At 38.0% G+C, this 27835-nt stretch overlaps 1 protein-coding gene across 1 annotated transcript in view; it reads left to right on the top strand.

The window, feature by feature from the left end:
* The window catches only part of SPON2 (spondin 2), a 132250-nt gene that overhangs the window by 96879 nt on the left and 7536 nt on the right, over positions 1-27835 (top strand). The window contains exon 5 of the mRNA XM_044062326.1: positions 14284-14467. Coding sequence (XP_043918261.1) covers positions 14284-14467 — 184 coding nt within the window. The remainder of the gene's footprint in view (positions 1-14283; positions 14468-27835) is intronic.

Here is a 27835-nt window from a genome sequence, read left to right on the forward strand (position 1 = left end):
CTCTCTGATGTTCTGTGGTGCTGCCCCATACTCTAGGCTATGGTAGCACCTCTCTGATGTTCTGTAGTGCTACCCCATACTCTAAGCTATGGTAGTACCTCTCTGATGTTCTGTAGTACTGTCCCATACTCTAGGCTATAGTAGCACCTTTCTGATGTTCTGTAGTGCTGCACTAGCACCTCTCTGATGTTCTGTGATGCTGCGCCATACTCTAGGCTATGGTAGCACCTCTCTAATTTTCTGTAGTGCTACCCCATACTCTATGCTATGGTAGTATCTATCTGATTATCAGTAGTACTGCCCCATACTCTAGGCTATAGTAGCACCTTTCTGATGTTCTGTAGTGCTGTCCCAGCACATCTCTGACGTTCAGTGGTGCAGCTCCTTACTCTAGGCTGTGCTAGCATCTCTCTGATGTTCTGTAGGGCTACAGCATACTCTAGGCTATGGTAGTAGCTATCTGATGTTCAGTAGTACTTCCCCATACTCTAGGCTATAGCAGCACCTTTCTGATGTTCTGTAGTGCTGCACCAGCACCTCTCTGATGTTCTGTGGTGCTGCCCCATACTCTAGGCTATGGTAGCACCTCTCTGATGTTCTGTAGTGCTGCCCCATACTCTAGGCTATGGTAGTATATATCTGATGTTCAGTAGTACTGCCCCATACTCTAGGCTATTATAGCACCTCTCTGATGTTCTGTAGTGCTGCACCAGCACCTCTCTGATGTTCTGTGGTGCTGCCCCATACCCTAGGCTATGGTAGCACCTCTCTGATGTTCTGTGGTTCTGCACCATACTCTAGGTTATGGTAGCACTTCTCTGATGTTCTGTGGTACTGCACCATACTCTAGGCTATGGTAGCACATCTCTGATGTTCTGTGGTGCTTCACCATACTCTAGGCTATGGTAGCACTTCTCTGATGTTCTGTGGTACTGCACCATATTCTAGGCTATGGTAGCACCTCTCTGATGTTCTGTACTGCTGCCTCAGCACATCTCTGATGTTCTGTAGTGCTGCTCTATACTCTAGGCTATGGTAGCACCTCTCTGATGTTCTGTACTGCTGCCTCAGCACATCTCTGATGTTCTGTAGTGCTGCTCTATAGTCTAGGCTATGGTAACACCTCTCTGATGTTCTGTACTGCTGCCTCAGCACATCTCTGATGTTCTGTAGTGCTGCTCTATACTCTAGGCTATGGTAGCACCTCTTTGATGTTCTGTAGTGCTGTCTCAGTACATCTCTGATGTTCAGTGGTGCTGCTCCTTACTCTATGGTGTACTAGCATCTCTCTGATGTTCTGTAGGGCTGCAGCATACTCTAGGCTATGGTAGCACCTCTCTGATGTTCTGTGGTACTGCACCATAATCTAGGCTATGGTAACACCTCTGTGATGTTCTGTTGCATATTTCTGTCTTGTTCTTTGAGATAACACTGGCTCACAAGCATGAGTTTGTGAAAGAGCAAACATGACAGTGTTTACTTGTACTCTTTCATTTCTGTTAAAGAGATTTTTGAAGGAAAATGTCTACTTAAATGACAGAATTCAGTGATACAAAAGACAAGTATTTTTCTTTTTAGCAACAGCAGTCTATTAAACACATACGCCATACAATGCTAAGTGTCTTTATGGCCATTTATCTTGTATATTACAGCAGACTTCAAAAGAAGCATATCTTGAAAATGAAAAAAAAAATAGTTGTTTCTTCTTCTTCATACTTCTAACATATGTGTAGTTTACCATTTGGTCCCTGACATGTACTCCACCTTGCTGATATGCTGGACAACAGCATTTTGATTGGCCTTTGGCCTTCTGTTGTGCGTAATGTCATGGGTCATCATGCTACCCCTGAGCACAGTTGTTAGTATATAGATACATATACAGCCTTCTTCTTCCTGGGTCTAGCATGTCACATGATTGCTGTCATTTGTGGAAAGTCTTCCATCACAAAATAAATGCTTTAGCAAACATCCTGTGGTATTTCTCTTGTTTGTTAATTTTACTGCAGCTTCTGCTTTTAGATCATGTAGGTGCAGCACATGTTTATGGCACCAGTAAAAGGAGTCAGTAAAATAATATAATGCATAAAAGAAAAAGTGCACAACTAAAATATGACATGTTTGTCTGCCATAGCCTCATCACAAGGCTGACTCTTTTTATCAGGGGTTTCAGCAAATGGTGGACACGGCCATTTGCAATGACATTTTGCCCAGCAAATTGGTTTTGCTCCATATTCAATTAAATGCCAAACATTTCCTTTCATAATATATTCACAGCTTACATATGGCCTACAGGTTACAATGCCAAACCTGATACATAGTATTTCATTTCTACCTTTGAAAACAGAGATGACTTACTAGGAAAGATATGTGTACCTGACATATATGACATTGTAAATTTCTTCAGAAGGAAAACAAAACATTTTAAATTTTTATATAAGTATGCCGAAATACCATTATTGAAATGCAGATATTTTAGAATATCCTGGAAATGTCCCTACAGATAAGTTTATAAACATGTGTATCTGTATAGGTATTGAAATAACCATTTTTTCATAATGGTCTCAACTGAAAAGAGAACATAGGTACAATGTGACTAATCCAATCTAACAAAAATAATGGTTTCAAAAAGAAAGTATGGGGATATCAGGGAAGAAGTTTTAAGCATCCAGACATTTCTGAAATGCATGTATATATGCATACACACATATTGTTTCAGTATAGACTACTGATAAGATGCTCTCACTTCTCACTGCCATTATGTTTACTGTTTGAAATAGCTTTGAAAACCATTCCAGTTTTGTTAATTGCTATTCATTCCAACTTTTGTACCTGGTTGGCAGTCTCTTACTCTTAACTATTTCAGAAATGTGCTTAGTAGCTGCTGTCCAGCAGGAAGGCCAGCATTTGTGGTACCTGCTTCATGGATGGTTCTAACACTCTCCTACTTTTGACTGTCTTCATCCATTCAAACTGGCATATGAGTCAGTACTTTTTCTTGATTTTTCTAAATGCAGGTTTTTATGCTTTGAATGTTTTCTTTTATTATAGCATCTTTCCTGGAGCCACAAATGTTCTTTTAGGGCTATTCATTGATTAACTGTCTGCAACTTATTCATTATTAGATGATTGTTACTGTCTTACAGATTTGCAAACTACCTATGCTTAAGCACTTAAAACTGAAATTAAAATAGAAGTTCTTTCTGATAACAGCATTTCTTGTAACTTGACCACTTAAGGAAATTGATAGACATTTACTTGCTAAGTCATGATCCTTTTCACTTTCACAGCTTGTTTCCTTTCCTATTTCTTATATAATGGATTTGTGGAACTATCTTCTTTTGCATGTTCACAGCCTCCCTCCACACACATATTCCTTGTGTATGTGTGTGTGTGTGTGTGTGTGTGTGTGTGTGTGTGTGTGTGTGTGTGTGTGTGTGTGCATGCATTGTGTGTGTGTGTGTGTGTGTGTGTGTGTGTGTGTGTGTGTGTGTGTGTGTGTGTGTGTGTGTGTGTGTGTGTGTGTGAGTGTGTGTGTGTGTGTGTGTGTGTGTGTGTGTGTGTGTGTGTGTGTGTGTGTGTGTGTGTGTGTGTGTGTGTGTGTGTGTGTGTGTGTGTGTATGTGTATATATATATATATATATATATATATATATATATATATATATATATATATATATATACACACACACACATGCAAGTACCAAATTTCTTCTTCTTTTGGCTTTTTTCCTGGTTAGGGGTCGCCACAGCAGAGCACCTGTCTGCTCATGATTGGCAGTGAAGTTGCCAGCCTGGTGCCCATCCTTCCACAGAAGGCACACACACACACACACACACACACACACACACACTCATGCCTAGGGCCAATTTGGAGTGTCCAATCCACCTACAGCATGTCCTTGGGATGTGGGAGGAAACACACACGACCACAGGGAGGACATGCGGACTTCACACAGAAGGCACCTCAGCCGAGGATCGAACCAGAAAACCCCTTGCTGTGAGGAAACAATACTAACCGCTGCACCACCACAGCCACTCCCATGCAAGTATCACACTATGGTCTTAAAATAAAGTACAGTCTACATGAAGTCAGTAAGAATGTGACTCACAATATGTGTGATCAAATGAGTCAAATTCAGAAAATATGTTTTCCAAACATTATATTGACATACATTTTAAGATGTTGCTATACATTATAAAACAATGGAGTCATTTAGTTTAGGCTGATGTGCATAGTGGACAATGAATGAATCCATTTAACTGGCTTCTATGCAATTAGAACTCCAACCAGTTGTCTAGCAAACTGAAGAAAGTTATATAGGAGCATATCTCTCAACTGTCCATATTTTCACAGAATGTCCAGATTTTTATCTCATATTTTTAATCTGTTCCTCATAAAATTTGTAGTTTTCTGGAAAATCATTGAGGGTTGAAGTCACTAAATAATAACAGACATCTGAATTTCTGACCTCATATCCTTCAGAAAAATCCATGCCAATGCAAAACCTATTATTTTAGCAACTTCCAATGTTTGTAAGAGTAATATTTAAATTCTGTCCGAGTTTTGAGTCTTTGCTCCCCATAAAGTTTGCCTTTGTCCAGATTTTTTGAGTTAAAAGGTTGAGATTTATGCAGAGGAGAACCATGGGAGCACTATCCATGCACTAATGAGATGGCTATATGAAAACTGTATAACATCATTTATAAAGGGCTGCAGTTGGAACCCAGGTTATATTTCACTGATGAGATACCAGCAGCTAAGATCCATAATAACATTATACAGGACAAGAGTGAAAGCAATAGTTATACAGGATTAACAAGATGATGTCACTTCCTGTTTTACATACTCTGCAATTGTTTAATTTGGTTCTTTTATTCTGACAAAACTAGTGTAAGCTTTCCTTGTATATTTTTGCTACTAGGTGGATCCTTTTATTATACTTTGAAACATTTAATAAAAAGAAATCTAATCAAACCATTATTTATTTGTCTATACATGTATCTGCTTCTTTTCCAGATGGGAAATGGCTTGAAGAACCATTCCACTCATGCCCTGTGCCTACTAAGAAGCAAATGCATTATAGAAAATGTGTCAGTTGCAATTGCTATAAGCATTAGATTTAAGACTACATATATACTCTTCATGTAAATAATACATTGCAAATAATAATTATGTATGATAAGTAAATAAGCCTTGAGTAAACTATTTAATACTACAAGGGTGGTTCAGTATGACTAATGTATTAACATTTTAGCAGATTAATTGGTTTATGCAAATATATGTAGTTCAATATTGTGACCTTGGATAACATGCGCCAACCATCTTACATTCATTTATTTACATACAACTGCATAAGGTTGTATCCCAGTAGCCAAATATCAAATTCAAAAACAAAACTTAAGTACAAATACCCACCACATCATATGTGCCTCACCCTAAGTGGTGATATATACTCAAATGTAGGACCTAGTCACACTGTCACCGATGCTAATACCACACTATCTGATATCTTTCCCTCATTCCAACCATAGCCACACTCTCCCCCGGTATCTCTTCCACATCAATCTCCCCAAAATTCACACTTGGAAAATCCAGCATTCCCTAAATATACTAGTACTTACTGAAACTTGGCTCCACAATGAAACTAAAGATATAGAAATTCTAACTTCTGGATACAGTGACATTAGATTAGATTGGGTCAATAAAAAGGCCGGTGGAATTGCCATTTTCTATAGAGATGCCCTCCACCTTTCTCTCTACCCACACACGATTCCAACATTCTCTAACTCAGAAACCCTTACAACATTACTTAAAGTAAACAGTCATAAGAACCTAAGAATCATAGATACATCTATCCCACCAGGTAAAAATAGAGCCACTCTTGAGGAAATGTTATCATTGAACTCATCCAAAATCCGATATGTCTATTATTCTATGTGATTTAAATACATATTGTCAAACAATATGCTCTGACAATCAAACTAACTCTATACAGCTATGTAGTTTTACCCAATTAATTACCTCCCCAACTAGATATTTATTTAATTTAACATTTGTTTACCAGGAAAGTCCTGCTTGGAACAAAGCCAATTTTCAGTGAAGGCCTGGGGAGAAACCCTCCAGACACATGTCTTTTAATGTGTGAGGAAACCAGAGTACCCAGAAAAAACTCACACGAACACAGAAGACATGCAGACTCCACACAGAAGGCATTCCAGCTGAGAATCGAGAAGGAGAACCTCTTGCTGTGAGGCGACAATAATAAATATAATATAATAAAGATACAGACAGACAATCTGCCATAGTCTTAATTCTCGCATGCTCCCCAGACCTAATTTCTGAATCTGGCACTTTACCTGCGAGCGTTAGTGGCCATCAACCAATTTATGATGTTAGAACCTCAAAGACAAACTCTATAGTTCATCTCATTAGACAAAAAAGAAAACTAACTTATTTCATCAACAGACCTTCATTAATATTCTAAAAGCATGTAATAGAGAATCTCCTAGGGCTCTTACAATAGATGATGGTATAATTGTATTCAACAATATATTCATAAGTATACCTGACTCACTAACTCCAACCAAAACTAAATGAGGTAAATCCAACCCAACCCCATGGTTGACAAAAGAACCTCTACATAAAATAAGGCAGAATGATAAAGTGTGGAAGGCCTGGGAAAAAAGCAAAGCAAATGTTACTTTCCAAAACTTTAGAAAACTAAGAAACCAAACTAAGCAGCTTATTAAAAAAGACAAGAAAAACTACTACTCTACATTCCAAAACTCAAACTTTAACAATCTAAAAACATCCAACTCCATTAACAACTTATTACAACTAAGGCAAGCCACACAGCTAACCTGAGACTTGCAAACACAAAGCATTTTATAGCTAAATATTTTAACACACATTTCATGGAAATAGTCAAATATATAATCAACTAATGAGACCAAATTGAACCTATGCCCCAATTCCCAAATTTGCCTAACTACATCTCTTTTCAACCAATCCCTAGTGCAACTGTCAAAAACTTCTAAAACTGAAACCTACCACACCTACACCTGAAAACCTCCCAAGTGAGTACCATAAAATGGCAGCTATTGCCATAGCCTATCCCATCTTCATGCTGCTAAATCAGTCTATGTCTGAAAATGTTGTCCCACCTGTTTGGAAAAAAAAATGCTTTCTACTAGTCTTTACACAAAGGAGACACCTCATTGGAAATCTCTAATTATAGACCAATGGCTATTCTCTCCCCCATATATAAGATGCTGGAGATCTGCATACATGCTCAGCTTCCCAAGTACTTATCAGAAAAGCAACTACTCTCCCCTACCCAGCATGGGTATAGGCCTCACCAAAACACTACTGCTGTTCTGCTTCATTTCACTTCTACTGTAAACATACAAATAAATTAATATAATATAATCTCTACACTTTTCTTAGACTTACCTAAAGCCTTAGATACCATATCCCAGGGAAAAATCTTACTCCAACTCTCTAATGCAGGACTAATCAGTACCTCTCTGCATTGGTTCCATAGCTACCTATCCAACAAGGCACAGGCAGTCAAATGGAAGCATATCTCTGTCTTTCCACCCAGCAAATAATAGAAGTCCCACAAGGTTCTATATTAGGTCCCCTGCTCTTTAACCTTTTTATTAATTGTCTTCATACTGACAGCAAGCAAGCCACTGCAATACCATATGCTGACAACCCTACCCTGATCTTCTGTATCAAAACAATAACAAAACTTCAACACATAACCTAACTTCCATTCTCCTCTATCTTGGCTAAACAAATCTCAGCTCCTACTAAATCCCAATAAATCAAAATTGATATTATTTTCTCCCAAACCCCTCTCAAACCAAACTACATCTTTTAATATCATATCTGATAACAATAAATCAAACAAGTTCACCAGGCTAAACTCCTAGATTTCAACATTGATGACTATCTGAACTTTGATCAACGCATTAACCAAGTCATAAAGAAAACACACGAGAAACTAGACTCTTTATACAGAGTAAAATCATTCCTCAGTGATGAAGCCAGAAAACATACAGCATCTGCTTACTTACTGCATGCTGTATTGCATGCTTCTCCTATTTTCAGTAACCAGCAAGCCAGACTGCTTGCAAAGCAAGAATAATGTTATAACAAAACCATCAGATTGGCTGCAAACCATCACTACCAGTCACACTACAGTCTAGCATTCAGGGAACTTAACTGACTAGAACTAACTCATATCTATCATTATTGCAACTGTCCAACAAAAAAAAAAAATCATTAAACTCAATTACTCAAAAGACACATTTCTGCTTGCCATAACAAAATGTTACAATTCCGCAAACGACTCCTTGTACTCAAAATTTCAAAAACATGGAACTCCATCCCTCTAGCACTAAAACAGACAAAATGGAAATTTCTTTGAAAAACAATTAAAATGTCACCTGAGAGGAAAAATGGATCTGCTCTTGCGTCATGAGGCTAACTGCCATAGTATCAATATATTTCATCTCCTCTCATCTCTAGAACAATTCTGGCTGTGTTCCTTTCCTATCTTCTGATTTCTAAATGCAATATTTCCTCCTACTCTTACTCAGCTAAACCTTTTTTACTTTTACTATCTTCCTGAAGTAATTTTCTCTCCTCTTAGTATTTGTTTCACAAAAAATGACTTTACAACACCAAGGACTTATACTGAGACTAATGTATTCCCATAAAGTAAATTATTGCTGCCTCTCTGTATAAATATCTCCATCTTATACGTATGTGATGCATATGTTACATGTAGAGTCTTGTACTGTATATATTTCTGACTTATTCTTTTACTTAATCTCTTTTATGCATAATCTTATATTGTTTTAAATTCTCCAATATTTGTTTAAACTTTCATGACTGTTTCAATATTGTACAACTTATGGATCTTTAAGTGCAATGATTGCACCAACCTTACCACAGGGCTCAGGGAGTGAGGGGAACCACTGAACACCAGGGAAGGCTTTAAATGCTGCAATGATGCCAACATTACTATGGGAACCGGGGGTAGAGGATAAACTAGATACACTCTAAAGTGCCATAATGGCACCAATGTAGTACTCAGGGAGTGGGGGGAACCACTGGACACCATAGACAAAGTAAAGCATAAAAGGGATGTTGGGAATCACAAAACATGTTCTAAAGTGTCATAATGACATCAGTATTTGTACAGGGATCACAGAGTGGGAAACCACTGGACATCAGGGATAAAGTGAAGTGCTGTAATGGCATAGACTTCATAAGAGTGATGGGGGGTGTTGGATCCACTAATCCACAAGGGATGACTCTTTAAAGTGCTATAACAGCACCAGAATTGTAACTGGGATCAGGGTGGGGGATACACTAGACCACCAAGTTCTAATGCATACATGCTGTAATGGCACTAAATTATTACGGAGTTGGGGGAACCATAAGTGGGTAGGGACAGGTACAGGGCCTGTGGGGTGTTTGCATGTGTGTATGTTTGTGTTTGTTTACATGTGTGTGAGAGAGTTACTTGAGGGGGAATTCCACTGCCTACTCAAGCAGTAGGTTACTACCATGACCTGCAAATCAGCCATGATATTCACATTGCTGTAGTAACTGTGATTCAGGAAACATGCAAATTAGTTGATAACGAGGTCTTAACTTGCTGCAGCTAGCATGTTTCTGAATCAAAAATGGGCATGTCATTCTGGAAGGTCCTCTCTCGCAAGAACTTTAATTAATTCCCATGCATGTGTATCCTTTTTCGATGGGTTTTATTTTATGCTGTCCCTCCATAAGAGTGGCACCACCACTGACCCTCCTATATACAGACACATTAACATTACTAGTCTTGTCTCTAAAGTGATGGAACAGATAATCATTGACCTCATGAATCTAACACTGAAAAACTCATATGTTGGTCATGCCTGCTAAATCTTGCGCGCTCCTTTGAAAAGGTCATGCAGGCACTGGACACTGTTCATCCTGCTTACTTGGATCTGGCAAAGGCATTTGACACCATTCCACATTATGTGATTGTTAATAAGCTAACAGACTTAATCACTGATCCCTGTGTAGTACGATGGCCTGTAAATGGACTCAAGGACAGGACAGATGTTTTCAGAGTCACTGATGCTTCCTCAGTTAGAAAAAAGTTGACCAGCAATGTTCCCAGAGTTCCATGCTAGGCTGCCTCCACTGCTGGCATTTATTTCTATAACTTAAACACTGACAACAAGGTTCTCTGACTGACTAAATTCACTGATGATTGCAAGCTGAGTTTAGTTGTTAAATCGACCAGTGATACTAATACCCATCAAATGGAACTGACAAGCATCATTCATGGTGCACCAAAATAGGGCTCAAACTAAATGCTAAGAAATCCAGTATCATCTCCATCAGAGAACATCAAAATCCTACCACCTACTATATCAGTGACACTCCATTCTCCAGTGAGTTTGTGATAGAGAATTGGATACTTGGGTTGATGGCTCCCTCCCCTTTCATCACCATGTAGCAACTACAGTCAGAAAATTCTATGCAATGCAAAGAGGCAGCAACCTGTACCCCCAGGTCCACTTTCTTCTGTCACCACTTTTTTACTGTGTGGTAGCAACTATCACCATCAGTTACCACTGACAGGAGGAACTTGCAGCTTCTGTGGCATCAGCCTTCAGTGTGTACCCAAGTGCTATATACAGCATGGCTACACAGCCTGTGATAATTTAAAACTTTAAAAATAGTGACTCCACTGCCTGAACATCTCAGATATTACACTTATTGTAGTGTACATCTTGCCATGCTGTCTGCTCTTTATATATGCACTGAACCCCCTACCCAAACATCATAGGTCCTCTGAATATAATGATTACACAGCTTGTAATGCCATATATACATATATATATATATATATATATATATATATATATATATATATATATGGGTCTACTTTAGATTGTCGAATTTACAGATCACTGAACCACAAAAGAATGAGTCTACTACACTGAAATACTAAAACACCAAAAGTGCACTAATACGAATTACACAACACCAAAATAACAGAAATTTTAAAAAAAAAACAGCACAGTCTCAAACATTATTGCGGGGTGTCAAGCCCACCTGCACCCTGCACACAACTCTGAGATCGCACTACAGTGAGAAAAAGGGTATGTTTCCCAATCCTCATTATACCACGCTCTCCAATTAGAATATAGGCACACTGTGCAAATACTTTACCAAGTTAAAAATATATTTCCCCAACACAAGGAAAACATTACCTCTTCCAGACTACAATCATTCCTAAACATTATCAGCAATATCGTCATGCACCCCCTATGCTATACAGGCAGTACGGTATACCACAAGGTACATAAACACTTCATACTTAAAGCTTCACGTAAAATACTTTGACTAAATAACCATCAGCAAAGTACAACTTCACACAAATGGATTTATGGTGTAGTGCACTCATTCTTTCGTGGTTCAGTAATCTGTACATTTGAGAATCTAAAGTATAGCCTTTAAAATACTACCCTCATTTTTTCTGAGTGCCTCAGGTGCTATTAATATTGCAGGTTTAACAGTACCAGCCTGGTGTGCTGCATGCATGCTGTCAAGACCCAAGAATCATGCCTGTATATGAGGTGCGTACTGCATCACATAAATGGATGACATGTTCTCAGCACACCATTCATTTTATGCAGTGACACACTGAGCACATACTGAAATGCATGCAGTTCTTTTTCTAAATCATACATCCTTCAGTACTGCAGGTCAGATGCCCACCATGTTTGGTATTTCATAGATATTTATCAGACGATCTTTGGACATGTGTATATCTGTACTTGACAAAACTGTTTTATAGCACCAATAAAAAACAATAAATTAACTGTAAAAAGAAATGTGTGGTCATGCTGTCTTTAGTTACAAAACAATTTTAATCATAAAATATGAAGATGCTACATTTTTAGAAAATGAGCTTATGTATAAGAATACACTGAGAGTTGTAACATTAAAAGCAGTAAGCATCAGTAGGAGCCTAGGCAATCACAAGTGAAGTAAGTCATGCTGCTATTCTGTTATGACAGCAGAACAGTTAAAGGGAAAGAGTGACAGTAGAAACAGAGATGTGTTCTCTTAACAGGGTTTGTATCTAATCATCAAGGATAAGGTCATAGACACCAAATCAACTGCTACGTGCATGACTGGAAAATAATATCTGTCTCTCATGTTACGTACAACAATATTTCTTTGTTTGTTTGTTTGTTTATTTATTTTTTGGCAGTCCAGGTTTGCTTCAGTTATGAATTTTATTTTCTCAGACATGGTATGATCTTGCAGATTTTAACTGAGTTTATGAATGTTGGGGTGACTTTCCCTTGTTTTTCTATTTATTCAATTACTATAATCAGATTTATCTATCGTTTTTTAACTGAAGAAGTAGAATAGTCCACGAACCCTTTTTGGCCATGATCCAGGACAAAGGACAAGAGTAAATACAATATATATATATATATATATATATATATATATATATCTATCGACAATGTATTGTAACCAATTAATCAGCATGCTTTTTGAGGGGTCAGAGGAAACTATAATACCCAGACAAAAATACATGTAGACAGAGGGAGAAGAATGCAAACTCCATGCACACAGTGACTTGAAGTCAACACTGAACCTTGACCCACAAAGCAAGTGTTAATACTAAGTTTTCATAGCACTCCTGCCATAAGTCAACATGTAGACATGCAGATCATCAGGCAATAATTATAGCTCACTATCATCAATATGATCAGCCACAATTGGTGGGAAATAAAGAACTGCAGAATTTTTAAAGTTTTATAATTAATGAAGGATATACATGGAGTAAAACATGTCAAACCTCACTGGTGTGATGGCTCCAAATACGCAAAGACTGAAATCTAGGATGAGAATAAGAGCTGAACATGCCAGCACTGGAGGATAAAAGGAAGAGGGGGTTATAAATGAGACGTAGTCATGGGAAAGCAGTTAAATGAGTTTATACTGTATTTTAAACATATTCTTAAGATTAGAAATCATGACTCAAACTTGGAAGAATCAAATTTTAAGAAACAGTATTCTGGTGTAAGGAGGCATAATGTGCAACAGCTACAATTGCTCTCACACAGTGTTTGGCTTTCTGGTTTGGTTCCTGGCTGCATTGCCTTCTTTGTGGAGTCTGTTTGCCCTTCCTCTGTTTAGGTTGCTGTGAGATGGTCTGGTTTCCACCCACACCCAAGAGGCAATGGCACTATGTGAACTGACAATCCTCTAAATTATTCAAAGATGTGTGTGTGTGTGTGTGTTTGTGTGTGCAACCTGCATGTATGCTTGTGTGTCTATATTTATATGTGTGTATGTGTGTGTGTGCAACCTACATGTATGCTTGTGTGTCTATATTTGCACGTGTATGTGTGTTTGTGTGTGTAATATTTGTGCATGTGTGAGTGTGTGAGCATGTCTGTGTGCAAGTGTGTGTGTGTGTGTGTGCGTTCTGCAGTGGACTACCATCTAGTCTACAATCGTTTTTTATGAGTCTGAACAGAATAAAATAGGTTTTGGAAAATGAATGCGTAAATATTTTTCACAGAATTCTTAAAGGTATGGGCCACCCGGTGGTGTGCGCAGTGGCTCTAGATAATGGTAATTGCTGATATGACATCACAACACTAAGTGCAAAAATGGGAAGGGGGGGTTGTCGATGGACCGAGCTGTTAAAATGGAAATAAGATCTTGATATATGCAAACTTAAAAAAAAAAAAAAGACACATATAAAGAAGAAAGAAGAACAGGGGAAAAATTAAATCAGAATTTTTTAAAGGATGGTATCTCTGATGCAAAACAGATGTTCCAGTTCTCCTTTACACCATATTTTCTGTGCTGTAAGACCGAAATGTAACCCTTTCATGAAAAGAAGAATGTTAAGCTTTACTATCAAATGTCAACAACAAGACTACAGGATGGAAATGAGAAGTCAGAAAAGTCAAATAAGGATAATTTCATAAGGGTAATTTCTAGTACTTCTGTGACCTATGGATCTAACGTGTCACCAGTGGCTAATGGTTAGTGTTGAATAAGGTTCAGTTGTTAATAGCAAGGAAGATCATGCTAAAAAGGTGTAATTGGCAGTGTATTGCTTGCATAGTTCCATATAAAATGTTGCTTTATGTTGCACATTAAAAACTGTCATGAACATTTCTATCTTGAATGCAGTGGCAGAATAGATTAATGGTACGTCTTTTGTTCCACAGATCACTGCATCTTCTCCCAGCCACCCAGCAAATTCATTTTACTATCCAAGATTAAAGCATTTGCCACCAATTGCCAGAGTTACTCTCACTAAGCTCAAGCGAAGCCAGAATGTAGGACTTTTTGGCATCCAGCCCAATGGTGCTTCCATCAGCAATGAAATACAAATGGAAGATTCTGATGCAGGTAAGTATTGTGGAATATCAGTTAATGTATTTTTTTGTTGTTTTTTTTTTTTAGCAAAGACTAAAAGCAACACTAAAATGCACCCATCTTCATTGCTTTGCTGACCAATATTTGAGGGAGAACAATCACATTATAGTGTGTATTAGAATGAATGAATGTGTGTGTGTGTGTGTGTGTGTGTGTGTGTGTGTGTGTGTGTGTGTGTGTGTGTGTGTGTGTGTGTGTGTGTGTGTGTGTGTGTGTGTGTGTGTGTGTGTGTGTGTGTGTGTGTGTGTGTGTGTGTGTGTGTGTGTGTGTGTGTGTGTGTATTTCTACATCCCTGGTGACAACAAAACTCAGTTTAAAAGATCCTCTGGGAGCAGCTTCAGGTTCCAGTCATACTACAGACTATGGAACTCATTGTGGCAAACCTGTCCTTGCACTATGCCATTCATTATCTGTCCTATGATTGCTCACTGGCTATCTTGAAATAAGTCGTCTTAAGTCAGGGTGTCCTGTTCCTAATGAGATTTGTCTTTTTAGCATCTACATTCTAGCAATGGCATTGCTCAATGTGAAAGATCCTCTGGGGGCAGCTTCTGGTCACAGTTGTACTGTAGCCCTGATGTCCTCTTGTTTAAAGGGCATAATTAAAATGAGGTACTCAGAAATGCAGTGGCAGAATTGAGGAGAACATACCTCTTGCTGTCAGATCTTAACAGAATATTTAAAAAATACTATGTATGAGTCAAGGACGGCATAGAATATATGTAGTGGTCCATAAATGACAGTTTTACATAACATATTCTTCCATAACTTAAGAGCTGTTAGGTAGATGCTCATTTAATTTAATAAAGGTGTTAAACATTCAATTTTCTTGGTATTACATATGAATCATTTTACTTGATATGTAATCAGGCATATATACTTTGTCATGTTGTACCAAAGGCAGTAGAGATTTGACACTGAGTGCACAAACTGCAATCAGAAGGCTGCAAATGCAGAGAGCAAGACCCTGAACTCCTCATGTGAGAGATTAAGCCCTCACCACCCCCTGTTACTCATTAGATCACTTCCAATACCACCACTACAAGATATATCACAAATATGTTTGTGTTTTGCATACAAATTCAAGTATGTGCTTGTCTTACTCCTGTAGTGAACATTTCAAAAACAGTATTTGAATTTGTCTAATTCAAGTACCTGTTTTTCACAAGAAGAAATTACTCCTACTGATCAGCAGAGATTAAGCCTAATTCTTCACAATGGCATTGGCTTTGTACAGTTTCACATATAAGGAAAGAATTTCAGTGAGTGAATGAGGGATATTCAGAATCTGTCAGGATTGGAAGCACTGTTGTCATATGTTGCTATAAGTTATATTTTGCAAGCATCTTTGCATATCTCCTGCTTCCCCCTCTAAATGTTTTTGTATTAATGTCCATGAAATCAGAATTTCCCACATTACAAATGTAGGTTTGGTAGTGTGAATGTTGATGGAAAGTAAAATTCCTCACAAGCTACATGCATATGTGCTTCATTGCATTTAAGAATGTCCAATTTACATTATAGAAATAACTCTAATGTAAAAGGATGATGGTTCAAAATTATAGGCCTATATTATTGCAAAGTAATGTACAATGGCTTAATTAAACAACATTTAAAATAGTAATATATAGTATAATGTAAGCATGCCATCATTATGTCCACAACAGCTTCTGAAAAGAGTAGAGAGTGAACGTTTAAATAATAATTTAATATGTAAACTGTTGATTGTAAGGTCACATAATAGTGTCTCTCTATTTTAAGTTGTAGTACATGTATAGTGTAACTGCTGTTGAGTTGCTGATGGTGGCGTGATACTGTAACATGTAATAGGAGATGGTGTGCTCTCTGTTGTATCTATCTATGACGATGCAGAAAGCTTTAGGCTATTTCTTACTGCTAAATCAGGCATTCACATTTCTACCCTATACAGTATGTAGTAGCACTGCCTCTCAGAGGTCATTTGAATCCTGTACCAGAAATTCCGTGAGCAAATCATAACAGACAATAGGATGCAGTATCACAGGTCTTTGATTATTTCTCCATTTTGTCAGCCAGCTTTAAAGTGTGGATTGCTCTAAACTGTTGTTTTCCTAGTACTACAGTAAAACAAAACAAAACAGGCTCTACCCAGGTTCATTTGCAATATGAAAGGCTATTATTTAATTTGGCATGACAGAGAAGACAAGAAAATAAGAAAGACATGCTATAATGTTTTAAAGAAAAGTCTAAATGCAACCACAATTTCGTGCAGTGCTAGTGAAATGTCTCTTTTGAAAACAAGTTTTCAGATAACCCATTCTCTCTCCCTTTCTCTGTCAGTACAATACTGTTGGGTCTCAGTAGAATAAGGCAATTTTGAACAAGAAAAAATTTAAATTATTAGCATTTTACTTGTATTTTTCTTACACTTCTTTATTCTAATTTATATTTTCCTGATTATGTCTCCTTGGTGAATTGCCCCACAGAAGGGACTGGACTGGTGTGCTCAACCTGGGAAATTAATGGGTCCTTTAGTGCTCATAACAGTAACATGATGGACCAACATTCATCTTCAAATGGGAAACTGATATGCTCATCAGGGCAAAAATTGGTCATAGGGCCTTTGCCCAACTGTAATCTGGGATGGAGGTATCTTACCTACCCCTAATCACTCAGAAGAAACAAATGAGACACTTGGATGAAGATAGGAGGAGCCATTGTGAGTCAAACAGTTAAAAGAGATTAAAAAAGGCCCAATAAAGCAAAAGGCATAAAACACTGGTATCACACAGAACATGCTGTCAGTTTTCTCTTACTTTTAGTAATGCTTGTTTTAAAGGAAGAGGTATTATTTTCCAAAGCCCAACATACCCAGTGCTTATCTGATTGAAGAGATCAATAAAATAAAATAAATAGAAACCAAAACTGAGGATTGTGTCATTCTTTAACCTGAAACAGCTGCTTTTGACCTCAGTTTACTTCAAAAGCCTAAGACCCCACATAGCCCTGGAAGAACCAGGTACTCCAAATTGGAGCACCTCATAACAAAAGAGACTCCTAGGTCTACTAAATTACTGGACCAAGGGAACACACATTGGTTATGTAGGGCATGTGTTGCTCAATTTGCTAGATAACTAACACACTTTTTATTTTTTTATTAATTCTTACTTACTACAGTGTGTAACAAGTTTTCCTATTGGCCTGGGACACCAGTATGGTGGAATCACAAAATCAATAGGCTGTATAACACAAGGATCATAAAATCAATAGGCTGTATAACAGAAAGATGAAAATCATGGCAAAAATTAGGAGGTGCAGCACACAGCAGGATAAAAGCACTCTCATCAGACTAAGCAAATAACCCATATGACAAATAAACTCTACCAAAGCCAAATTTGAGGTAAATTTGGCCACCCAGGCCAAGGATAACCACAAGGCATTCTTTAGTTATGTCCACAACCTCAAAAGCGATACTTAATTGTGTGCAGAGCTCATTGGAAATGGAGCCACTTATACTGAGACGGAAGATATAGCAAACCTACTGGCCGATAAATTCAGCTCCAACTTTACCCCTCTCTCCCCCTCAGGCTTCCCCTCAGGAAATACCATCAAATATAGCTTCCCCTACTATCACTTGAGAACAGGCCTTTAATGCTCTCTCTAAGACCAACAGCACTGCATCAATGGGCCCAGGCAATATGGTATGATGCCTTCTAAATAGCATGAAACATGACCTATCAGGACCTGAATTGCTATTTAACTGTAGCCTCCAAACAGGCTTAATGCCTCTTGAAAAGAAAACAGCAACAGTCATCCTCTGCACAAAGGTGGGCCATCTTCAAACCCTGGAAACTACAGACCAATAAGTCTCACTAGCTTATATGTAAAGCCATGGAAAGAATTATCATGGAAATGATCAATAGTGATATATTAAACCTCCAGACACTGGACCCAACCCAGTTTGATTTCATCAAGGGCAGGTCATACCTACTCAACCTGGTGGGCTTCTTTGAAAAGGTCACCAAAGCAATGGATGAGGGCAAAAGGGTTCACACTGCCTACCTATACCTGGTCAAGGCATTTGACACAATACCGAATTCAGGCATTGTTGACAAACTCAAGAGGTTAGGTACAAACCCATATGTGACCCAATGGATAGCCAACTGGCTCACAAACAGGACCCAGAAAGTTAGAATTGGCTAGTCTACCTCTACAAAGAGGTTAGCCACAAGTGGAGTCCCTCAGGGATCAATCCTTGGACTGCTCATTTTGGTATTTACATCTCTGAAGTCAAGGCCAATGTCAATGGTCTCTGGCTGACTAAATTTGCAGATGATTCCAAACTTGGAGCTGTCATTGAATCCCACACTGACACAAATGTTTTCTGGGAAGGGCTGACACAGGCAAACAATTGGTGTCAGAGCCATGGACTAAAATTAAATGCCAGGAAATGCATAATAGTATCCTTCAGGAATTCAGTCACCCCCTGGTAACTATCATATTGACAACACACCCCTTAGAGTTTACCCAGTAGTCAGGACTTAGGGATACACATAGACAGTAATTTAGCCTTTAATCATCACGTGTCTACAGTAGTGAGGAAACCATTCTATGTTGCTCAACTTCTAAACAAAAGTATGGCATCTAAGTGCAAGGAAGTCATTGTTCCACTATATCTGGCATTCATCAGACTTGTCATTGAGTACAATACCCCCTTTGGTATGTACCTAACCAGGCATGTCCAACAATTGGAATGTCCACAGAGGTTCTTCACTAAAAGAATACAGGGCATACATAAAATGTCCTATGCAGACCGCCTCAAGGGCCTATTCCTATATTCTGTCACCTACAGGCTTTTGAGGGGAGATCTATGCCTGGCATACAGGGCATTGTCAGACCCCACTCTGATGGACCTCCTGCATATCCACCAAACAAACAGCACCAGAATTACCCATCCATGTGAAGCAGAGTTCCTCCTTAATCCAATTCAAGTACAACCTGGACAATTGGATGGGGAACAGGAAATTCATCCCTGTTTTAGCACCTATGTCTCTAATGGACACAAACAACCTATACATGGTTCATTTCCCAGGCCCTAGCTTGTAAATGTTTCATCTCCTAAGCCCCTGCTTACACTTATCAAGAGTATCAGAACTTGGCAGAGATTTCAGATGCATGGCTAGGTTTAAAAAGTTCCTTGTGGCCATTAGTCTAGTAAACATCTATGAACCAATGAATACTCTTTTCATTTTGACACTAAAAATCCAACACACACACACACACACACACACATACACACACACACACACACACACACACACCAAAAGCAATTTAGAGGACTATTAAATTGACAACACGACGTGCCCTTGATATGTAGAAGGAAACCATGGTTCTAATGTGACAGCTTTTTCTGCTCCTTGCAAATACCTACATGGATATAGGAAAGACATGCAAACTCTGCACCAAAGGTACCCCAACCAGATTTGTAAGAAAACAGCATTACCTTTAAATAATTTTTACTTTCTCTGCTTTAAATTCAAGAACAAAACACCACAACTGGTGCAGCAAAACGACAGCACTGCATTCAGAAGTAACAGTCCTAATTAAAATGTAGGTTGTTAATCCCAAGGAACACTTATATTGGAAATTACAGGGGCTGCAAAGATAAACGGCCCGATTCCAAAAGGCTTGATCTTAGTGTAAGGGACTTACTCCAGTATATTACACTGAGAGCAGGTCTTTTGGAATCAGGCCCACAGTATAAGCTTGTTTAAAGATAGATCTTACACTGAACTAAGTCACTTATATGAAAAACAAGTCTTTTGGAATCAAGTCTACACTAAGATCAACACTTTTAGAATCTGGCCCATTTTGTGCAGAAAACAACACATGCACAAACCACTAGTTCTCCCCCTAAATCTTCCCAGAATGGCAGCCACCATCATAGCAAACCCATTTCCCAATATTTTTAGTTTGCCACTGACTTTATGGATATTGTCAACCCCTATTAAGAATGCCATAATATTTCTCCTTCTAAAGGTCACCTTCCATTCCTCTCCACAGAACTTTCACTCATAACTCAATAGCCAGCTTAAGCCCAACAGAAAAAATACTGGGGACATCATTACACAGTTAAAGATTTAATATGCTAACAAATACAGTGCAGTCTAACATGTCCAACTTGGTTTTAGAACTGGCTTTAATGCCCTAATATGCATTTACTATGTCATTCTTTTTGACTTAGTCTGAAATGAAAATGGCCTATTAACAGGAGTTATGTTTAAGACGATATGGAGGACAGTGGAGCAGTGTATCATTTACTATTGTTTTCAAGACGTAAAACAAATTGATATCTATGAAGATCCTGTGGAACATAACAAAGATGGATAGAAGGAAACAAAAGAATAAGAAGTTTAAAGGTACAGGATATGAAATGTGATGAAGTAACAGCATAAGAGATGGAAACAAAGTTAAGAAAAGCCTCTAACTGGAAAACCCCAGGCCCAGATGTAGTACCTAACTTTTGGTTAAAAGTATTAACATCTTTGTACGAAGATTTAGCCATGAGTAAGAACTATTTATATGCACACCCCGAACAGACACCAACCTGGCTAACAACAGGAAAAACAATGCTCCTACTTAAGAGTGAACCTGCAAGCTACCATAAAAATTATAGACCAATAACTTGCCTTCCGACGATGTATAAATTATACATGGGAATTGATGCCAACAGAGTTTATAGTCATTTAGAGGAAAACTCAATTATGGCAATAGAACAAAAGGGCGATAAAAGAAAGTCATATGGAACAAAGGATCATTTGTTGTTAAATAAAGTCATATTGGAGAAGTGTAAAAAGGGAAAGAATCTAAATATGGCATGGATTGACAAAAAAGCATTTGATAGTATCCCACATTCATATATAAAGGAGTGCGTAAAAATGTGTAATATACCCGACACTGACTACATTACAGTGACCATGAAACAGTGGCAGAGCACTTTGCAATTAAGCCATAATAAAGGACAAATTATCCCAAGAATAAAAATTCAAAGGTGTATATTCCAGGGTGACTCTGTGTTACTGCTGCTATTCTGCCTTACCCTTAACCTATTAAGCTGTCTACTTAATAGCTTAGGCCATGGCTATAATTTGGCTCCTAGAAAACAGCAAAGTGCAAAGACTTCTCATCTTCTCTTTGTCAATGATTTATAACTGTATAGCTCAGCAGATAAGGAACTGAAAGCACAACTACAGGTTATCATAACTTTTTCAGATGATACAAGAATGTCATTTGGTCTTGATAATGTCCCACTCCAGGTTAAGTTCCATCACAAGGATATACTTCTTAAAACAAATGTGGGGTCTGTGAGATGCACTGGGCACATGCAATGATATGTAAATCAGCAGGTAACACACTTGCCTTTGATGCTAGAAGATCAGACAGCTAGGGGTTCTATTACTATATCACACCGTTGGATTATTTATCCAATACTGACACTGAAGTATAGCATAAGGGGGTGGTGCTGTCCTAAGTGTGCCATCCTTAAGATGCGATGTTAAACCAAAGGCCCATCTGCTTTAGTAGTAGCTCGAGTGGATACAAAAGATCTCACAGCACCTATCAAAAAGAATAGGGGAAAATCTCTGATGCCCAGCCAGATTTCTCCTAAATGGATAAATACACTGGGCACGTGCAAATGTGTATTCTTTATGTACTTACAAATACGTGGTTTTATGCTTTTCTAATTTCTCCATATCTTTGAGTTTCCAGTGCCACGACAAGAATAGACCCCATTCCTAAGTCAAAGCATGATTAAAGTTCATGAAATTATTATTGTTTTAGTCTTAGATGTCAGCCAGTAGTGCTCTTCTTAGCACCCACAATGTGCCCATTAATGACTCCTTCTGCAATTCGTATGGGGTTACATGTATTGGTAACATACCTAAATATGATTGTAAATTCTTTTTTTATAAGACCCATTGCTCCTACTACTATTGGGACTGTCTAGATGTCTTTCTTCCACATTGCTCTCATTTCTGCCTGCAGATCCTGGTATTTTATGACTTTTTGTCTCTTTGTACGCAAGACACTGTAGTCACAGGTTGTGGCAATTTCAGTGATCAATGCTACATTTCTCTTCTTTTCATGGACCACTATATCCAGTTTTCTAGCATCTACCTTTTGAGCTGTTAGTAATGGGGATCCCATGTGATATAAACTTCATCGTTATCTGTGATGCTTTGTGGCTCATGTTTCCAGTATTTTTCAGCCACTTCAATATCATAATGTTTGCACAATCCCCAGTGCAACAGTCTTGCCACATTATTATGCCTTTCAGCTGTGGTGGTGCTGCGGTAGCATTGTCACCTCACAGTAAGACATTGTCTTGTTCGATTCCCAGCTAAAGCGTCTTCTGTGTGGAGACATGCGTGAATGGGCGTACCTTTGTTGAAGGTTGTGCGTCAGGGCCGGCAACTCGGCACGTAAAAATCTACTGCCAATCATTAGCGGACCGAAGTTCCGCTGTGGCGACCCCTAACCGGGAAAAGCCAAAAGACACAACAACAACAACAAAAAGTATACAGTCCTTATGACATTAGTATGTCACAACCAGCAACGCGGTATATGGCTGTTTCCAGTTTGGTTTTGTCTGTTTCTCTCACATGTTCAATGGACTTCGTAAACCAGCGTGCAGGTAGCCCATTGTCTTGGGCCACCAATATTAACCTTTCATCTCTTGGATTGAATTTGCCTCTCCTTAACCATGTCTGCATTCATTCCTAATCAACATGAGGTTCTTCCAGAAGTTTTCTATACTTGCAACTATATTTATGCATTTTCCATATTTGTTGTCTTCTCATCTGGTCCTTCACCTTATATTCTTTCTTTTGTTTTTTTTGGCACATTCAGTTGCTCCCTGATTTTTATCTACTTCTGGTTTGATTTTCAGTTCCTAGATTAAGCAAAGAAGTCATCTTATTTTTATTCTCCTCATGTTTCACAACTTTCACTACGTTTGGGTTTTGTGATGTCAGCAAATATGTGTGGAGTCTCACGATAGCAGATCTATATGGGTCTATATCATATGAGTGAATCGCATAAATTGCGAACGCTCATAATATTGAACGTACCGGACCTCGAAGTGCTTTTTCTGAGATCGCAGTACAGTGAAGAATGGGATATTTGCCTTTCCTCACTGTAGTGCGATCTCGGAGTTAGAATATATATTTAGTGGGGGGTGTGGGGGTGTAGTCCCCCACAATAGAAAGTTCAAGGTCCGGTATGTTTGATATTATGAGCGTTCACAATTTGTGCAATTCGCTCATATGATATAGATCCAATCTATACATGTAATCAATTTCAAGGAGGCTCATCCCTGCTTTGGAATGGGGAATATGTAATCTTGGTATGCACTGATTTTTATAAATCATTTGGTGAGCATGAAGCATCTTTCTTGTTTTCCTATCTAATCTATCCAACACATTTTGAGGCCAGTCAGTCACTCCAAAACTGTAAGTTAGGTCAGGAAGAGCAAATTGGTTTATAGCTTGGATCTTATTCCTAGATGTCAATGCTGTTTTCAGGACTAATTTAAGTCTTCTAAAGTATTCCTTACTAGGTTTTATTAGCATTTGTTCATGTTTTATTGTTGACAGTTCCAAAATATTTATACACTCCCTCTTGATCAAGTTCTTTTATATCACATTCTTGTCCTAAACTGATGTTTTTCTAGTGCTGCAGTTTTCCTGCTTTAAAGGCTGCTTTTGCATATTTATCAAGGCCAAATGACATTCTTGTATCATCTGAAAAAGTTATGATAACCTGTAGTTGTGCTTTCAGTTCCTTATCTGCTGAGCTATACAGTTATAAATCATTGACAAAGAGAAGATGAGAAGTCTTTGCACTTTGCTGTTTTCTAGGAGCCAAATTATAGCCATGGCCTAAGCTATTAAGTAGACAGCTTAATAGGTTAAGGGTAAGGCAGAATAGCAGCAGTGACACAGAGTCACCCTAGAATATACACCTTTGAATTTTTATTCCTGGGATAATTTGTCCTTTATTATGGCTTAATTGCAAAGTGCTCTGCCACTGTTTCATGGTCACTGTAATGTAGTCAGTGTCGGGTATATTACACATTTTTATGCACTCCTTTATATATGAATGTGGGATACTATCAAATGCTTTTTTGAGTCAATCCATGCCATATTTAGATTCTTTCCCTTTTTACACTTCTCCAATATGACTTTATTTAACAACAAATGATCCTTTGTTCCATATGACTTTCTTTTATCGCCCTTTTGTTCTATTGCCATAATTGAGTTTTCCTCTAAATGACTATAAACTCTGTTGGCATCAATTCCCATGTATAATTTATACATCGTCGGAAGGCAAGTTATTGGTCTATAATTTTTATGGTAGCTTGCAGGTTCACTCTTAAGTAGGAGCATTGTTTTTCCTGTTGTTAGCCAGGTTGGTGTCTGTTCGGGGTGTGCATATAAATAGTTCTTACTCATGGCTAAATCTTCGTACAAAGATGTTAATACTTTTAACCAAAAGTTAGGTACTACATCTGGGCCTGGGGTTTTCCAGTTAGAGGCTTTTCTTAACTTTGTTTCCATCTCTTATGCTGTTACTTCATCACATTTCATATCCTGTACCTTTAAACTTCTTATTCTTTTGTTTCCTTCTATCCATCTTTGTTATGTTCCACAGGATCTTCATAGATACTTCTCCAAAATGTATCTATTTCTTCTTTTTTTGGGTAGTCTTTCAATTCCTTTTACCTTGTTTCCCAATTATCTATAAAACATTTTTGGGTCATCAATAAATTGCTTATTTTGTACTTTTCCTTTATATTTATCTGTGTACCTTCTAAATTTTTCCGCCTGTGCTGAGATTTTTAGTTTATTTGCGATAGTGTATGATAGATCCTGGTCTGTTCTAATACTTTGCATTGCTTTTATTATATCTATCTTTCTTAATATTTTTGTTGATCTGTTAACAGTGACACTTCTTGTCTTAATTGCTTTGTAGTTTTCTCTATTCAGTACTTCCATGATGGTATTCGATTTCTCCCCTTCCTTTCCCTCACTACCCTATTTTCTTGTGGTAGAACTTTATCAGTTATTAATTTAGCTGCACAGTAATATATCCTGTCTACTTCTGTTATATCGCATGGCTCTCTATGAACAGTCCTAATTACTGTGTTCACATTTGTTTTATCAAATTCTGACTTTTTGGGTTTTATTGACCTTCTGCAGTCTATTTCTTTCATTGATCTTAATATATCTATCTATATGTCTATTAAATCAAGCAACTCTACTCTTAGCTCGTTTTCTTCTAAACTGAGGACACATTTTTTATTTTCCATTTCCTGCTGGCATTCTATAGAAAGTTCTATAGCATCTTCCTGTGGCACCGTCTCTTCAATTTCATTCTGTGCCATCCATTGCTCTGTCATATGGGAACTCACTGGCCGTTCACTCCTCAACATTGAGATTGTTTCCACAGTTTCCTGTTCCTTCTCTTGCTGTCTAGCGTCAAGTGAACATTTATACTGGTTTCTTGTGGAAGGCTCCAAAATATCTTGATATGGCACCTGAACAATTGCTTCCCATTCCACTGGTTTCCCGTTAATTTGGACATCCACTGCTCTATCATGTTGTGGTGCTTTCTGAATTAGATTTTCTCACTGAATCCTTCACTTCGCAGGTACTTCATAACTTCAGTTTCTATTTCTTTAAATTATCAATTACTAATCTCCTTTTCTGCTTTTCCTCTTTATCTTCTTATTTTTGTTCTGTAAAGTTTTCCACGCCTGGATTCCTTTGCCTGTATTTCTCTTCAAATATCTTTGGTGCTGCTCTTTTTGTATTGGCTAGTTTTGCTTTCGCCTTTGCATAAATATTACACCATATTTAATCTCTTGTTCTTCCCCATGTCCATATTTCTTCTTCAGATGTCTCCTGATCTGCCTGCTTCTCCTTACTTTGGGGACTCACTCCATCATGCTGTGATGTAACCTGTGTTAGACCTTCTACACCAAATCCTTCACTTCACAGGCATTCCATAACTTCAACTTCTATTTTTAACTTCTGCTTTACTAATCTTCTTTTCTACAGTCCCTCTTTGTGATATTATTTTTCTTGTGAAATTTTCCATATCTGGATGCCTTTGCCTGTATTTCTCTTCGAATATCTTTGGGGCTGCCTTCTTTATATTGATTAATTTGGCTTTTTCCTTTGCATACATATTGCACCATATCAAATCTCTCTTCTTTCACATGTCCATATTTCTTTTTTATACTTTTCAAAAATCTCTAGGTTTTGTTGTTTAGATTTTTGCACTTCCTCAGATGCTTATTTTTCCAAACAGATCAAAGTTTCTTGATCTATATACTGTTTTTTAACAAATCTGTTGTATTAATGAATAGAAATTTTTATTTGAAGCTTCTGAGAGTTTTTCTGATTTCTGTCTTAATCATTTTGTGCATCTTGTGTCTGGAAATTATGGGCTTTTTGCATAATAGTAACAATACGTAATTTTATTCTTATCATCAGTAGTGCACTTTATCATCTGTATGGCTCTTCTTTGGCCTATCAGTTTTCGTAATTCGTGTGGACTACTAGTTCCTTTTACAACAGGGGGGGCACCCCCCCCCACGGGCATGGCCCCATTGTAGGAATGTTTCTGTATTTTGAGGATTCTGCACTGTCATCTTTTTCAGTCCTGGCACCAGTGTGCCTACCAGGATTGGGCACTTTTTTATCCTGGGTCTTGTGCTCCCAGCTATCCTTTTTAATTTTGAACCTACTTCTGTCCATGATATACGCTATATAAATACAGTCTATATATCAGTATCGTCTTGGTGAGATTTTGTGAAAAGCAGGGTCCACCTTGCGAAGGTACTCACCAAGACTTGAGGATGAATTCAATTTCAGCAGTAATACTCTCCTTTACTTGCTGACTTATCAATTGTCCATTCGGACCCTGAATATCTGTGAGATACATCTGGTGTTTACAAATGTGTGGTCTCTGAAATACACTGGGTGCATGCAAATGTGTAATTTGGAGATGCACTGAGTAAACTGCTAGTGTCAGCTATACAACATTAGCAATCTGTTTAGTTAAGGTGTGAGACAGACAGAAAAAGAAGAATTTACAGAAGATTGCTCAATCCCAGTATAAACCAAATATGAACAAATACCTTCTCATACCTGACACCTCCTTACTTCTTCTTCTTCTTAACTCACTTCCTTACTTCAATCAGTCTCTCTTCCCTGACTCTGTGTCTAAATATGCCATTATGCTGTTTTTTTCTCTCACTTCATATTGCAATTCCCCTTTGTAATATGCTAACTA

This window comes from Protopterus annectens, chromosome 2.part1, assembly GCF_019279795.1.
Source record: "Protopterus annectens isolate FY-2018-M chromosome 2.part1, PAN1.0, whole genome shotgun sequence".
Taxonomy (NCBI): domain Eukaryota; kingdom Metazoa; phylum Chordata; order Ceratodontiformes; family Protopteridae; genus Protopterus; species Protopterus annectens.